Source organism: Rhinopithecus bieti, unplaced genomic scaffold (assembly GCF_001698545.2).
Source record: "Rhinopithecus bieti isolate Rb0 unplaced genomic scaffold, ASM169854v2 scaffold_41913, whole genome shotgun sequence".
NCBI lineage: Eukaryota > Metazoa > Chordata > Mammalia > Primates > Cercopithecidae > Rhinopithecus > Rhinopithecus bieti.
The window spans coordinates 588,424-605,687 of NW_016818964.1; the positions used below are offsets into that span (position 1 = coordinate 588,424).

The 17,264-nt window shown below is 38.8% G+C and overlaps 1 protein-coding gene across 1 annotated transcript in view; it reads right to left on the reverse strand.

The window, feature by feature from the left end:
- Nucleotides 1–17,264, reverse strand: part of TRIP11 (thyroid hormone receptor interactor 11) — a 73,477-nt gene that overhangs the window by 48,075 nt on the left and 8,138 nt on the right. Inside the window, 5 exon segments of the mRNA XM_017857863.1 lie at nt 1,404–1,472; nt 4,842–5,120; nt 5,776–5,875; nt 8,562–8,671; nt 14,963–15,024. Coding sequence (XP_017713352.1) covers nt 1,404–1,472; nt 4,842–5,120; nt 5,776–5,875; nt 8,562–8,671; nt 14,963–15,024 — 620 coding nt within the window.

A 17,264-nucleotide genomic window follows, 5' to 3' on the forward strand; every position in this document is an offset into this window, starting at 1 on the left:
TCTATGGAAAATTGATGCTCTTATGGAAAAAAAAAAAAAAAAATTCTAATCTATAAATTAACTTCTTACTTAAGTGCCAGTACTGGGCTAAGAGCTTTACATTTAAACCTCAAAACAATCCTACAAGATAGGTATTATGACAGTCTCTATTAATAATAAAACAGAAGTAACTTGCCCAAAGTTAGCATAGTATGTAAATAATACAGCTAGGATTCAAACACAGGTCTGATCCGGATTCTGTCCACTCTAGTATTGGAATAATAATGAACCCAAAACTAAAAATTCTATATCTGACAATAATTTTAACAATAAAAATAATTCACTGCCACAATAATATATGCAACTAAGACTTTTCTTTAAAGAAATAATAATTGGCCGGGTGTGGTGGCTCACGCCTGTAATCTCAGCACTTTGGGAGGCTGAGGCGGGTGGATCACGAGGTCAGGAGATTGAGACCATCCTGGCTAACACAGTGAAACCCCATCTCTATTAAAAATACAAAAAATTAGCCAGGCGTGGTGGCGGGCCCCTGTAGTCCCAGCTACTTGGGAGACTGAAACAGGAGAATGGCGTGAACCCAGGAGGTGGAGCTTGCAGTGAGCTGAGATTGCGCCACTGCCCTGCACTCCAGCCTGGGCAACAGAGCGAGACTGTCTCAAAAAAAAAAAAAAAAAAAAAAAAAAGAAATAATAAATGACACGAATTAGCAAAATTCTACTGCTAAGGTAAAATAAGTATTTCCAATGCATGATATAAGTATTTTATTTTGTCCATGTCCTTTAACCCTAAACCTTGAAACTTCAGCAAGCCTGCAATTATGTTTTAATAAAGACAGTTTTACAAGATACAATAGAGTATAGAGACTTACGAAAGATAAGCTCCGTAATAAATGTTCAAAACCAAATGATTCTGGAAAGACAGAGATTTTTATATACTTTACTTGCCATAAATAATAAAGAAGATCAACAAAATTTTTAAAAAATGGGCCAGGCCCATTGGCTCATGCCTGGAATCCCAGTTTTGGGAGGCTGAAGCAGGAGGATGGCTTGAGGCTAGAAGTTTGAGACCAGCCTGGGCACCATTAGCAAGCCCCATCTATACAAAAAAATCAGAAAAAAATTAGCCAGGCATGGTGGCATGTGTGCCTGTAGTCCCAGTTACATGGGAAGCTAAGGCAGGAGGATCACCTGAACCCAGGAGTATGAGGCTGTAGTGACCTGATCATGCCACTGCACTCCAGTCGGGATGATACAGTGAGACCCTCTCTCTAAAAGAAAAAGAAGTATCATAATCTATATAATGATAATGACTTTTATAACTGAGTCCTTTACTAATTCAGGCCTATGCTTTTACAAGCAGATTTAGATGCATAACTCCCACCATCAATCAACAATTTGACTTACCTTAATGATATTTTGTAGTTTACATATTTCACTTTGATCAGAGTTATGTGTTCCTTGTGCTTTGGAAGTCTAGATCAGAAAAAGAGAATTAGTAAATAATTATACTGATTTTCTTGTCACCAGAAAGCCACAAACTAACTTCATTATAAGATAGTTTTTTAAAAAGCGGGATTTTCACAGATTCTGATTAAAGAATAGTGAATAATGTACAATAAATAAAATATGTCATATTTAAGAATTTATTAACTAATGGGGGGACAACAATTTTACAAAATAAGTTAAGGTGGAAAAATTTATAGAATATTTTACTTAGCTTGACAAAATGTAAGGATAAAGATAATTGAGCAGCTTTCTAAAAGGAAATTTCTTTTTTCTTTCTTTATAGTTTGAGACAGGGTCTTTCTCTGTCACTCAGGCTAGAATGCAGTGGTGTGATCATGGCTCACTGCAGCCTCCACCTCCTGGGTTCAAGCAATCCTCCCACCTCAGCCTTCCAAGTAGCTGGGACTACAAGCACATGCCAGCATTCCTAGCTAATTTTTTTTTTTGTAGAGACAGGGTCTCACTATGTTGCACAGACTGGTCTTGAGCTCCTGGCTGCAAGCAGTCCTCCTGCCTTGGCCTCCCAAAGTGCTGGGATTAGACATGAACCACCATGCCTGGCAAAATCAAATGATTTTACCCAGAAGATCTCTACTCAATAGAGAATAATCTTTGTTTTAACAAATAAATAAAACAACTTTTGGATTCTTCTTATTCAAAGCTGTATGTTGTTCATTTATCTTTATTAATATTACTATATAGCATCTTAATGAACCAAAAGCTACTCTAGGACTGAAAGAAAGAATCAAGTATAATAGAAAAAATACAGAATTTAGTCAAAACACGTGTGCTTGAATCATAACCACTGTGGCAATGGATGGTATGACTTAAACTTTTAGTTTCTTACGGCTGAGTGCGGTGGCTCACACCTGTAATCCCAACACTTTGGGAGACCAAGGTGGGTAGATCATGAGGGGAAGAGATCAAGACCATCCTGGCCAACATAGTGAAATCCTGTCTCTACTAAAAATACAAAAAAAAAATTAGCTGGGAGTGGTGGCGGGCGCCTGTAGTCCTAGCTACTTGGGAGGCTGAGGCAGGAGAATTGCTTGAACCTAGGAAGCAGAGGTTGCAATGAGACGAGATCGCGCCACTGCACTCCAACCTGGCGACAGAGCGAGACTCCATCTCAAAAAAAAACAAAAACAAAAACAAAAAACCCTTTCCATTTCCTTATCTATAAACTATAGGTAATAAATACATCTCATAGTTATTAACATAATAATCTATTGGGATAATACATATGGAAGCATCTTATAAACTGTACTGCAAATGTTAATTTTATTATGTCTTGCTAGAAAATTAAGTCCTCTGAAAGGTCCCAAGTACGCCTTTTTTACCTTTGTAGTCGAGTACAGGTCTGTCATGGAGTAGGCATTTAAGATATATTGAAGTGAACACACCAAAAACCATTCTTTTCCCTATGAAATCTTACCCTAAGCAATGTTTCTTAAAATGTGTTCCTCAGGTTACCAGAATCACCAGGGCTATTTGTTTAAATACAGTTTAAGGCCCTAAAACTGGCTAACAAATTGGTATCTCTGAAGGTACTATAGCAGATCTCCAATACTGCCAAGTTCCCCAGGTCATTTCTTATACATACAAAGTTTAAGAACTCCTGCTTTTTGGAGATACGATGGACAAACAGATCATCCTCTCTAAGGCTTATTTGGGGTACTGAGAATGTCTAGCAACTTGTGAAAGAAGGAGATAATTTTAATTGGGCGTGGTGGTGGGCGCCTGTAATCCCAGCTACTCAGGAGGCTGAGGCAGGAGAATTGCTTGAACCCGAGAGGCAGAGGGTGCAGTGAGCCAAGATGGTGCCATTGCATTCCAGCCTGGGCAACAGACTGAGACTCTGTCTCAAAGAAAAACAAAAAACAAAAAAGAAAGAACAAGAAAAGATTCCAAAATTCAAAATCTGAAACACTTCTAGTCTCAAGCATTTTGGATAAGAGATATTCACCCTGTATAAAATCTAGTATGTAAGACAAAAAAGGGCTCCTTGGAAGAAAGTTTACAGCCCCAAATAACAAAGAATTAATTTCTAGTGCATGAGAAACAAGACAAAATAGTTTATCATATTTTATAATATCAATTGCCAGATTTTCATTTTACATGTAACTAGAGCTAAAAGAAACTTCAGACAACATCTAAGCAAGCGGTTTCAAACATGGTGCCTCAGAGTCCTGGTGTTTCCACCAGATGAGTCTCAGGGACTCCAGAAGATAAGGTTCTTGGTTCAACCACAGCAACTCAGTTTTTTTTCCTCATAATGTTTCTCTCAAAAAAAAAAGAAAAAAGGGATCTGTTGCCTTTCAATTTTTTTTTCTTTGTATTTTTTTCCCAAATAGTGTACAGAAAGGGAAACTGAGACTGGGAGAGAAAGATGACATGACCAAAATCAATTAGAAAGGCACTGGCAGAGGCCAGGCACAGTAGCTCACGCCTGTAATCCCAGCACTTGGGAGGCCAAGGCGGGCGGATCACGAGGATCACAAGGTCAGGAGTTCAAGACCAGCCTGACCAACATAGTGAAACCCCATCTCTACTAAAATACAAAATTAGCCAGGCATCTAAAATACAAAATTAGCCAGGCATGGTGGCACGCACCTGTAATCCCAGCTACTTGGGAGGCTGAGACAGGAGAATCATTTGAACCCAGGAGGCGGAGGTTGCAGTGAGCCAATACTGTGCCACTGTATTCCAGCCTGGGTGACAGAGTAAGACTCTGTCTCAAAAAAAAAAGAAAAGAAAGAAAAGAAAAGAAAAGAGAAGAGAAGAGAAGAGAAGAGAAGAGAAGAGAAGAGAAGAGAAGAGAAGAGAAAAGAAAAGAAAGAGAAAGAAAGAAAGTCACTGGCAGAGGCCAGGCGCAGTGGCTCACACCTGTTATTCCAACACTTTAGGAGGCTGAGGTGGGAAGATCACCCGAGGTCAGGAGTTTGAGACTAGCCTGGCCAAAATGGTGAAACCCCATCTCTACTAAAGATAAAAAAAACTAGGCATAGTGGTGTGCGCCTGTAATCCCACCTACCCAGGAGGCTGAGGCAGGAGAATCGCTGGAACCCAGGAGGTAGAGGCTGCAGTGAGCCAAGATCACACCACAAGATCTGTCTCTAGCCTGGGAGACAGAGCAAGATTCTGTCTCAAAAAAAAATAATAATAATAAAAAATAAAAACACACACAAAAAGAAAGTCACTGACGGAATCAGCATACAGGTTTTCTATTTCCTAGTCCAGGGTTCTTTTGATATCAAAAGCTCTACATACAGCTTTTTATATTACACCTGTAATTTTACTCAAAGTTTTCAAAAACTCTAAAAAATTTGTATCTACCTGCGCAATATGCCTCCAATGGCCAACTTCAGACTCAAGTCTTGAAACTTCATTTGAGAGTCGGTTTATTTCTTGTTGGGACGAAATTATATCACCAAAGTCCATGTCATCGTCATGGAAAGCTGAAGGATGATGACTAATCCCGTAAGCGAATGAAGACAATGCAGTGGTTGCTGGTACACCACCAACTCCTGAAGGTACTGATTGAGCAGCTGACTGCAGTTTCAGCAACTGATCCTGTAGTGCAATCTGTCTGGCTTTAAGATGGCTGATTTCTACCTATATATTTATAATCCATGTTTTAGAAAAGGTACTTTAAAACAATCATATTGACCTTTCATAGATTTGTATTAAAAGATACAATATAATAATTTAAGATTATCCAATGATGGTCCTCTATTAACTGAATCTAAGTCTTACGTAACATTCTAACCATAACATTTTTATTTAAAACACACTCACAATTAAGGCATAAATAATGTTACAAATAGTAGAAATATCAGAATTTTGTATGTTAATAAAGGAATGAATTTCTCAGTTAAACATGGGTTTGCTATCTTCTCTGTATGGAGTAGTATAGGCAATTTCTTAGGGTTCTGTTTGTGATTACCAAATCTTAAATGATGTGAAAATGAAAGCTGTGTCAGTCTATGCACTGGAAATTTTCTTAGAATATCTTCTGTTACAAGAGTGTTGTGTAACTGATTATGGCTGGATGTAGGCTTCAAATGCACCATGAATCAGAGGTAACGTTGTACTGGCCTGCACAGCACAGCTGGAAGAATGCTTTGACTTATAAATCCAATCTTTTTAGATAAGAAAACAGTGAAACAGTGAGCCCATGGTTATTAGCCCATGAATCTTAAAAAGAAATAATATACTGAAAGAGGTCTTAGCTCTAGCTTTGGCAAAGAGGAGCCAGTGAAAATCTGACCTGTTTAGGAAGAGAACAGTATACAAGTTCTGAAATTACCAGCAGAGTTTTGACTGAAGGCAGGTAAGTCTTAGTGCAAAAGAAATTATAAACACAGGACCTACCAAAATGCCACATCCATTCTTGTAAAAGATTATTCAAAACACAAAATCAAACAATATAGACAGAACTGAAATAAACTTTCTGTAAAGTAGTCAAAGTAGTCCAGAAGACACTGCCACAACTGAGGAAAATTTGATATTGGGAAGACAGTCAACAAGTAAGGTATTTCTATATGCATAAAGTTAAGCAAGTAGACAAAAACCAAACATATTTATGTCATATGCCATAACAAACAAGTTTTTCATATTGGAGCCCCTTCTCGAATGGAAATCTATAGTAGTGTGCAAATTTCATTCATTTTCCTACAAATGACATGAGATAAATTATATCTTGGAGAACATGAACATCACAATGAGGCCCATACATGGATTCAGGAAATAACAGATCTATATAATCATATCTTTCATCCTTGTAAAAAGTACTAAAATCTACATCTTTTCAAATGTAGCTATGATATTTAAAAGCTATCATTGCATGATATTTATATCAACTTGTAGAGTTATACAAGTGCAAGCTGTGATAACAGATGCTTCCAAACCTAAATGCTTAATGTGCCCTCTATTATCAATAGTTAAGTAGAAAATACCAAAATTTCCCCACACCAGTGTTTTCCACTGAGGTAAGCATCAGAATCACCTATGGACCTTTTGAAAATGACCAATACAGGTTGAATATCCTTATCCGAACGCTTGGGACTAGAGTCGTTTCACATTTCAGGTATTTTCCAATTTGAGAACATTCTCATAAATATAATGAGATATCCTGGGGATGGGGCCCACGTCTAAACACAAAATTCATTTAAGTTTCACATACACCTTATACCCACAGGTATGTGTGAAAGTAATTTTATAAAATGCTTTTAACAATTTTGTGCATAAAACAAAGCTTGTGTCCAGTACTTATGTGTGGAATTTTCCACTTGTGGCATCACACTGGTACTCAAAGTGTTGGATTTTGGAGCATTTTGAATTTTGGTAGGAATGCTCAACCTGTACCAGGGCCTCTTTTCAATACACTAAGTTAGAATCTCCTAGGTGGTGTAAACATGTATATGCTTTTAAAGTGTCATAATGATACAGCTGTAAACTCCTGGGTAGGAGGAACTACTGTTCTATCATAATGTTTACAACTCAGTGCTACTCAAAATGTGGTCCACGGATGAATGCAGTGAATGTTCACTACCAGTTCAGAGCGCGTATAGCAATGTGAAGAGTAAGATTTAAGACTTTTAAAGCAATTTGATAGTAATTTTATATCTACTGAATCTTTTTTTTTTTTTTGAGATGGAATCTCGCTCTGCCACCCAGGCTAGAGTGCAGTGCGCGATCTCAGCTCACTGCAACCACCACCTCCTAGGTTCAAGCAACTCTTCTGTCCCAGCCTCTCGAGTAGCTGAGACTACAGGCGTATGCCACCACGCCCGGCTAATGTTTGTATTATTAGCAGAGACAGGGAATCGAGAAAAATAAAAAAGTAGGTTTGTAACTTTACTTTGAACTTGTGGACAAGCACGGTAGCTCGTATCTGTAATCTCAGCACTTTAGGAGGCCAAGGCAGGTGGATCACTTGAGGTCAGGAGTTTAAGACCAGCCTGGCCCACGTGGTGAAACCCTATCTCTAATAAAAATTCAAAAATTAGCCAGGCGTGGTAGTGCATGCTTGTAATCCCAGCTACTCCAGAGGCTGAGGCATGAGAACTGCTTGAACCAGGATGCAGAGGTTGCAGTGAGCCGAGATCGCACCACTGCACTTCAGCCTGGGTGACAGAGCAAGATTCTGTCTCATTAAAAAAAAAAATTATTTGAACTTGCAACTTTGCTTTTTTTAGTATTCACTTTATTTTTATAGTAATTCATTTTTTATTGTATTTTATGAAATTATCACTTTCCAACAAATTGGAAATATAAGCACTACTTTCAAAACCTATGTTTATCTTTAACGTGCTATACTTTTATCTTTCATCTTAGTATGTCACTAAAGGAACTAGAAAGTATGACACCTAAATCTTAAAAACCTAAATATAAAGTTATGGTAGAAATGAACATTTAGTCAACAAACTAAAAAACATCCAAATGATCTGGATAATAAAACAGGAAACAGGTCAATTCAATGTATTTATTCGGGGCCACTCATGTACTAAACACTAAGGAGAATTCAGTAACAGCACAACACATGAGGACACAGACTGTATTTTAAGGATTCAGAGTAACATTAAATTATATAATATCTACTACCAGCACTGTAAAGCAAAGATAAATCAATTCCAAAGCAGCCATTTCAAACTAAAAAAAACCAAAAACATTTATAAAGCAATTATACATAAATTATATTTAATATTGTTTTTCCATGGAAAATCAAGCACATGCCAATACAACAAATATTAGGCTTCATAAAATCAGAAATTATAAGCAACAGACGTCTAAAGATATTGTATACAAAACTTTTCTTCTTTTGGAAAGAAAAAATTATACTTCACACAGATTGGTTTATATAATGTAAACTTAATAGAAAACCTTATAAAGTTCTTATTAAATAAGGGATAGCAAACTGAGTCGAAAATTATTAAATTCATCACTTTTCAATATTTTGTAGATCTGAATACACCTCGATTTATATTCTAACTCTAAAACATACCTAAATACATTACAGTGAAGTATGTATGAAGTAACTGTGATCACATTTACCTCTTTTGTTGAAGTTGATTTCGATAACTTGTAGATTGCTGCTTTATTTGAATCTCTGATGCTTCATGTTTCTCTTCTAGATCAGTACAAAGTTTCTTAAGCCTTTCATTCTAGAAAAAAAAAAGTATTTTCAACAAAAAGACTGCAAGTAAAACATGTAATTAGTTTTGTGCATGGCATTATGAAAAACGTACTGCTTCCCCCCAAAACAATGTCAAATATAAAAGGTCTCGGACAGAATTCTGGACTTCAAAATATGCTTTTAAATTAAAGTTAAAAATGCACTGACCAGCCAGGCATGATGCCTCATGCCTGCAATCCCAGCACTTTGGGAGGCCAAGGGAGGGAGATCACGAGGTCAGGAGATCGAGACCATCCTGGCCAACATGGTGAAACCCCCATTTCTACTAGAATACCAAAAAAAATTAGCCGGGCATGGTAGTGCGTGCCTATAATCCCAGCTACTCAGGAGGCTGAGGCAGGGGAATTGCTTGAACCTGGGAGGCAGAGGTTGCAGTGAGCCGAGATCATGCCACTGCCTTCTAGCCTGGTAACAAAGCGAGACTCCGTCTCAAAAAAAAAAAAAAAAAAAAAAAAAAAATACACTGACCATGTTTATATAGAATATGCATAATTCTAAACCAAACAGTGAAATAGTAACATTTTGCTCAGATTGATTTTCTGTTAAGAAAAGGCCACTAATCAATGTTTCCCCATCTTTGTCTACCCAGTTCTAGCATACAGTAGTCAATACATATCTAGTAAACACAAGGATTACATGTTTGAGTTTTTGTTTTCTCCCCAAACAGAACTTTTTTTAAAAGAAATCCTTCTGGGTGAAGTACAGGGAGGAGCTAAAATCTCACATCGTTTGCTTGTCCTTCAGAGTCCCTGAAGGACCTCTGAAAAATCCAATTTGAAAACCACTACCAGAACTGCTTGAAAAAAGTTCAAAGTATACAAAATAGCCCCATTCAACGAATCTAGACATCACACACTGTCTTCTAAGATGTTGAAAAACACGAAAAAAATTACTCAAATTGTATGTACCTAAATATTTAATTATCTTAACCTATTATCATTCCTTATTTGAATGAAATAATAAGAACATAATGGGGCACGAGAAATGGACACTAAAACTATCTACAAAAAAGAATTTACAAATCATTGCAGATAACAATTTACTAAGCATTCTACTAATGTACCCACAAACACAGTTTAACAACAATGAATGAGAGAAAGGAGACTGATGGTGAGAAAGAAAGCTCTTGCTAAAAGGTGAAGACTTTTTCACTTCGGGGATGTCATTTGTTTTCTTCTTAGATTTTAGGAACTTCTGATGTCAACAGATGTGAAAATAATGATCCAGGAAGATTACATAAATTCGCAGAGAAAATCAATGGAATAATCAAAGGAATAATTACAAAATCCACAAATCCTAGTTTGGGACTCTATCCCCAGAAATCTAACACAGACCTTAATTATCCTGAAGAACTAGTAGTAAGAAACAGGACCAATGGTCACAACAGCTGATTACCTTCTATTCTATTGGCTGCTTTTGCATGATTTTCTGTAAGCTGTTAATAAGAAAAACACCATACATAACTTAGCAATATAATATACTGAAGTCAAATCCTGGTTGTAAAAGATCACTTCAGGTTTTTTTTTTTCACACAGAAATACCTAAGGCTATTTAACTCTGATCAATAAACAGAACTTTAAAACTTTGAATATGGTCAATATCTACTTAGTTGTCTGCCCTCATCTCCATAGCCATATGAGAGTCAGAAAGATTGAGAAAAGGCTAGGCACGGTGGCTCATGCCTGTAATCTTAGCACTTTGGGAGGCTGAGGCAGGAGGATCACTTGAGCCCAGGCATTCAAGACCAGCCTGGGCAACATAAGGAACAAAAACTACAAAGAGAAAAATTAGCTGGGTGTGTTGGCTTGCACCCATAGTCCCAGCTACTCAGGAGGCTGATGAGGGAAGACTGCTTGAGCCTGAGAGGTCATGGGTGCGGGAAGCCACGATCACACCACTGCACTCCAACTTGGGTGACAGAGCAAGACCCTGTCTCAAAAGAAAAAGAAAGGCTAAGAGAGCAAATGAAGGACGGTTTCTCTTCATGTGGCTGAATCCATAAAATATGAAGAGAGTTGCCAGAGATAATATTTTCTATTATATGGAATATGGAACAGAGGGGGCTGGTCTAAAAGGAGAAAAGAATAAATGCATGGAAAGAAGACAAGAGAATACAAATGAAAAGAGAGACAGACTCCTGATGGCCTCCAGTTCTAGCTGCAGTCCCTCTAAACTCTGACTACATTTCTGCTGTTGAAGTCCATAGGACACTCATATCTTAAAATATTCTGTCCTACTTAATCCTTGGTTATACCATTAGGGTCCACAGAAATCAACTTAATTTCTTTTTTAGGCAGTCCTAACTATTTGTAAAACTTATTCTTTCTGAGACATCTACCAACAAAGATAAAATTTACCTATTTTTAAAAATAGAATAAAACATTCTATCTTACAATTACCATAAGGGTATCATGGATCCTTTTATAAATCTAACAAAAATCATGGGATCATAATCAACTTGTATTTTCTGTATCTTAAAACATTTTGCTCTTTTACTATCACGGCAATTTTAAAAAAACATTTAAAAACTTATTCCCAACTATTTAAAAAATGGCAGTAAGAAAACGGAAAACCTATGAAATCACCTAGGAGAATGACGCAATGGTAAAATAACCAGTTTTCTGACTGCATTGCCCAAAGTATTACATCTTTTTTTTTTTTTTGAGAAGAGGGAGTCTCACTCTGTCGGTCGCCCAGGCTGGAATGTACTGGCACAATCTCGGCTCACTGTAACCGGGCTGGAGTGTAGTGGCACAATCTCGGCTCACTGCAACCTCCGCCTCCCAGGTTCAAGCAATTCTCCTGCCTCAGCCTCCTGAATAGCTGGGATTACAGGCACACACCACCATGCCTGGCTAACTTTTGTATTTTTTGTAGAGATGGGGTTTCACCATGTTGGTCAGGCTGGTCTCCAACTCTTGACCTCGTGATCCACCCGCCTCGGCCTCCCAAAGTGCTGGGATTACAGGCGTGAGCCACCACACCTGGCCTATATCATCTTTTTAAAAGAAAACAGCTGTCTACAGACACCACTTTTTGCAGTTTTTTTTTGTCTCTTTCATTGAAGACAGTTAAAACTCAGAATTTTTAATTATTTGATGAAGAGAAGAAAACTGACAAAGGTAAACATTTCACAATTAATCAGACAACTCAGAAGATGAATACAAAGAGACAGAAAGCAGCATCCTAGAGTCTAATGGTTATGGTGAAACTGAAGAAGTGAAATCTTACACAAATCTTCAGATGACAATATCCTGGATGAATTTTCTAAAAGTCAAGAATTGATGAGTGAACAATATATTTCTAAGAACAAAAAAGAAATATGGCTTTCACATCATTCAACAGGAAAATACTTTATCCTGTATTATTTTGTGACAAGGACCTATACCATTTCATTTTGCTAAGCAGATATATGACAGTATTATTTATTTATTTTGAAACAGAGTCTCGCTCTTGTTGCCCAGGCTGGAGTGCAATGGCGTGATCTCGGCTCACTGCAACCTCCACCTCCCAGGTTCAAGTGATTCTCCTGCCTCAGCCTCCCCAGCAGCTGAGATTACAGGCATGCGCCACCACGCCCAGTGAATTTTGTATTTTTAGTAGAGATGGGGTTTCTCCATGTTGGTCAGGCTGGTCTCGAACTCACATGATCCACCCGCCTCAGCCTCCCAAAGTGCTGGGATTACAGGCGTGAGCCACCGCGCCTGTCCACGTGACAGTATTCTTTCATCATGTATATTTGTACACCAACATTTACTTGATATGTTCATATGTAGAAGGCTGAAGGCAGGTGTGTATACAAAAGCAACTGGGAGGAAACAGATGACACAGAAATGAAAAAAGCTCAGTGGACTGATCATTCTAATTGGCATTTATAAATCTAAGAATCAACATGCTTTGTAATTATGGAGCAAAGATGACAGCCATCATCTCTTCAATAAAATCATGAGCCATTAAAATTTTCAAAAGTATTCGTTTTAATGACACAATCAAGAACCAGGCTGGGCATGGTGGCTCATGCCTGTAATCCCAGCACTTTCAGAGGCCAAGGTGGAAAGACTGCTTGAAGCCAGGAGTTTGAGACCAGCCTGGTCAACAGAACAAGACATGGTCTCTACAAAAAAAATTATTTATTTATTTACTTACTTATTTATTGGAGACGGAGTATTGCTTAGGCTGGAGTGCAGTGGTGTGGTCTCGGCTCACTGCAACCTCTGCCTTCTGGGTTCAAGTGATTCTCCTGCCTCAGCCTCCCAAGTAGCTGGGATTATAGGTGCCAGCCACCATATCCAGCTAATTTTTGTATTTTTAGTAGAGACGGGGTTTCACCATGTTGACCAAGCTGACCTCAAGTGATCTGACCACCTCAGCCTCCCAAAGTGCTGGGATTAGAGGCATGAGACACCGTGCCCGGCCTATTACAAAAAAATGTTAAAAATTAGCTGGGTGTGGTGTCACATGCCTGTGGTCCCAGCTATTCAAGAGGCTGAAACAGAATGATCGGTTGAGCCCAGAAGTTTAAGGTTGCAGTGAACAATGATTGTGCCACTGTACTCCAGCCTGGGCAAAAAAGCAAGACCCTGTCTCAAAACAACCACCACAACAAAAATAACTAGAAGTAGTAATAACCTGAAATCTATTAGGGAGGTAACTGAAATTTGGACTCAATATTTTACGAGATAAAGATATTCCATGTTATGCAATTAAAGGTTAAAAAGCAGTTAACTGAATTCAAAGAACATTGGTTATTTTGAGTCTTTAAGGTTTCAAAACCAGAAAAAAATAAATAAAAAATTGGATTTGCTGTATTTAAATTATTAAAATGTCTTTTTCATTTTTTGATACAAGGTCTTACTCTGTCGCCCAGGCTGGAGTACAATGGCAGGATCATAGTTCACCGCAGCCTTGACTTTCTGGGCCCTAAGATCAGGTGATCCTCCCACCTCAGCCTCCCGAGTAGCAGGGACTACAGACACCCACCACCACACCTTGGCTAATTTTTTTATCTTTATTTTTTGTAACCAGTCTCAAACTCTAGGCCTCAAGCCATCCTCCCACTTCCACCTCCCAAAGTGCTGAGATTATAGGCATGAGCCACTGCACCGAGTCTAGACACTAATAATAAATAAAACAGTAAAATTAATTTGCTATTCCTATATCTCTGGATGTAGTTTTTCTCTGTCACTCAGGCTGGAATGCAGTGGCATGATCTCGGCTCAATGCAACCTCCACCTCCCAGTTTCCAGCAATTGGATGGAGTTTTTCTCTGTCACTCAGGCTGGAATGCAGTGGCATGATATCGGCTCAATGCAACCTCCGCCTCCCAGTTTCCAGCAATTCTCCTGCCTTAAGCCTCTTGGGTAGCTGGGATTATAGATGTGCACCACCACATCTGGCTAATTTTTTTGTATTTTTAGTCAGAGACAGGGTTTCACTATGTTGGCCAGGCTTGTCTCGAACTCCTGACCTCAAGTGATCCACCTGCCTTGGCTTCCCAAAATGCTGGGATTACAGACATGAGCCACTGTGCCTGGCTGCTATTCCTATATTCTTAACTTCTTTGTATCCAAATATTATTATCATTTGAGTGTTTAAAAAGCTCCAGGTTAAACAGAATTGCATTCTTAATATTATACTTAGCCAGGTGCGGTGGCTCACGTCTGTAATCCCAGCACTTTGGGAGGGTAAGGCGGGTGAATCACAAGGTCAGAAGTTTGAGACCAGCCTGGCCAATATGGTGAAAATACAAAATTAGCTGGGTGTGGTAGTAGTCCTATAGTCCCAGCTACTCAGGGGACTGAGGCAGAGAAACTGATTGAACCCAGGAGGTGGAGGTTGTAGTGAGCCAAGATGGTGCCACTGCACTCCAGCCTGGGTGACAGAGTGAGACTCCATCTCAAAAAAAAAAAAAAAAAAGAAATTATTCTTAAATAAATGTACCTCTGCAATTTAGTATGCTGTTGGAACACAGTAAACCCCGGATTATGATAAATTATTGATACTATTATTTCTACATTTGGCAGTTTTCCTACTTATACAGAAATAGAGATGGGAATATTAAAGAATAGCAAACTGCAGTACCAAGTAAGTAAATTTTTCATCTACAGAGGTTGATAAAAGCTCAAAAAACAATCGAGATTAAACAAGAAAAGAAAAAAAAGTGCTAAGCAGTACATTTAAAAGAAAGGATCAAAATAATGTTTGTGTAACTTTCATGACTTTAAAAAAGAAAATCTAAGTAGTCTTTGATTTTCCTTACCTCTGATCTCAAGATTGCATGAATGGCTTCAATTTCCTTTGTCTTAGAATCAGGTAATTCTGCTACAAGAGAAATATCAAATATTGAATATTTAATCAATACCATATGAAGTAATAAACAGGTATTTTCAGGAAAATATATTTCACTGAGTTTACACAGAATAGTAGGCTGATGAGAGGATTCAGAAGAAAAAAATTACTTTATTTCCATAACAACTTTTCACTGACACTAATGTTCTTCATTGTCATAAAAGTCATTCTTTTTGCCTATGCCCTATATCTTAGGATGTCTACCTTTACCCCTTAGAAATGTTCATTAAAATTTTGCTGTGGGAAATTAAGCTTCAGAAATTAAAACTATTTCTCTGTGGGCTTATGCTGCTATAATTTTAGATGAAACTTATTCAACTGGGGCTTCAGGCCTTATTTCTAACTGTAAGAATTAAAGAAAGAGGAGACAAACACAAAGGGTGGCTTGCCAGTTAAGACAGGTTTATTTTAGAGAAACAAACCTGAGAGGGGCATTTGGCTGAGTTAAGTTAGAGGTACACTCTCTTCCAGACTAAGAGTTTTTAAGGATTTAGGGTGGGAGAGTGTATTAGAGGCTTAGATTGCCTCTGTGTTTTTTTGTAGTGCTTATCTGGGAGGGAGAGTTGTATGTTTGTTCCATTTTTTCTGGAGTTGCAGGCATACCCCCTGAATCTGCTTTAGCTTCCCTATTTTAGTGCACCTGAAGGGAAAATAATGTGCGTATTAAGGCCCACTGCTTTAGTGGGGCCCATTGTATGAGAGTGAAGTTTGGCAGTTATCCAAGAGACTTCCCCCGACCTCCTTTTGTGCCCAAGCACCCCCTCTGTATGTGTTTTACTGTCTGCTTTTTCTGGCTGCTTGTAGTTAGAAGAGAAGTGACTTCCTTGAAATGCATGAGGCTAGAAAGGGAGCTAGAGGTCAGGTGCGGTGGTTCACGCCTGTAATCCCAGCACTTTGGGAGGCCAAAGTGGGCGGATTACATGAGATCAGGAGTTTGAGACCAGCCTGGCCAACAGGTAAAATCTCATCGCTACTGAAAATACAAAAATTAGCCAGGTATGGTGGCGCACGCCTATAATCCTAGCTACTCAGGAGGCTGAGGCAGAAGGATCACTTGAACCTGGGAGGTGGAGGTTGCAGTGAGTCAACGTTGCGCCACTGCACTCCAGCCTGGGTGACAGAGTGAGACTCCGCCTCCAAAAAAAGAAGGGGAGCTGGAACTTAAAAGTGGTAGTATTTGTCCGAGATAACAGCGTACCTGCTCTGTCACTAACTTCTGCTCTCAATACTATCAAATAATAAATGACCTATAAACGAAGAAAAATATACTGAGAACACTTAAAGTAACATAGACGCAATTTATTAAAAATGTGAATGAGCTCAGTCTGGTTTTGTACATTTTCATTTTTTAATTTTCTTGGAGAGGGTCTCACTTCACTCTGCCACCTAGGCTGGAGTATAATGGTGTGATCATGGCTCACTGTAGCCGCAAATTCTCTCGCTTCAGCCTTCCAAGTAGTTGGAACTACAGGCACATGTGACCACACCTACCTAATTTTTTTACTTTTTTGGAGAGATGAGGTTTCACTATGTTGCCCAGGCAGGTCTCGAACTCCTAGCCTTAGGCAGTCCTCCACACTCCGCCTCCCAAAGTGCTGGGATTACAGGTGTGAGTCACCATGCATGGCCCTTGGTTTTGTACATTTTCATTTAAAGTAGAGTCAGAGCCCAGCAGTATCAACATGGTAACCACAAATGCTAGTAGAAAATCATCATCTGGCTGCTCTCGGTGGCTCACACCTGTAATCCCAGCACTTTGGGAGGCCGAGGGAGGTGGATCACTTGAGGTCAGGAGTTCAAGACAACCCTGGCCAATATGGCAAAACCCCATCTCTACTAAAAATACAAAAAAACTGGCCAGTCATGGTGGAGGGTGCCGGTAATCTGCAATCCCAGCTACTTAGGAGGTGAGGCAGCAGAAATTGCTTGAACCAGGGTGGCAGAAACTGCAGTGAGCCGAGATCGTGCCACTGCACTCCAGTCTGGGCGACAGAACAAGACTTGGTCTCAACAACAACAACAAAAAAAAAAAAAAAAAAAAGAAAAGAAAATCATCATCCAGAGTTAGATTTTTTTCCTAGGTACTAGTATTTTTTTCATTACTCACAGCTCCTTAATATAAAAATAACTTCTCTGGGCCGGGCGCGGTGGCTCAAGCCTGTAATCCCAGCACTTTGGGAGGCCGAGACGGGCGGATCACGAGGTCAGGAGAT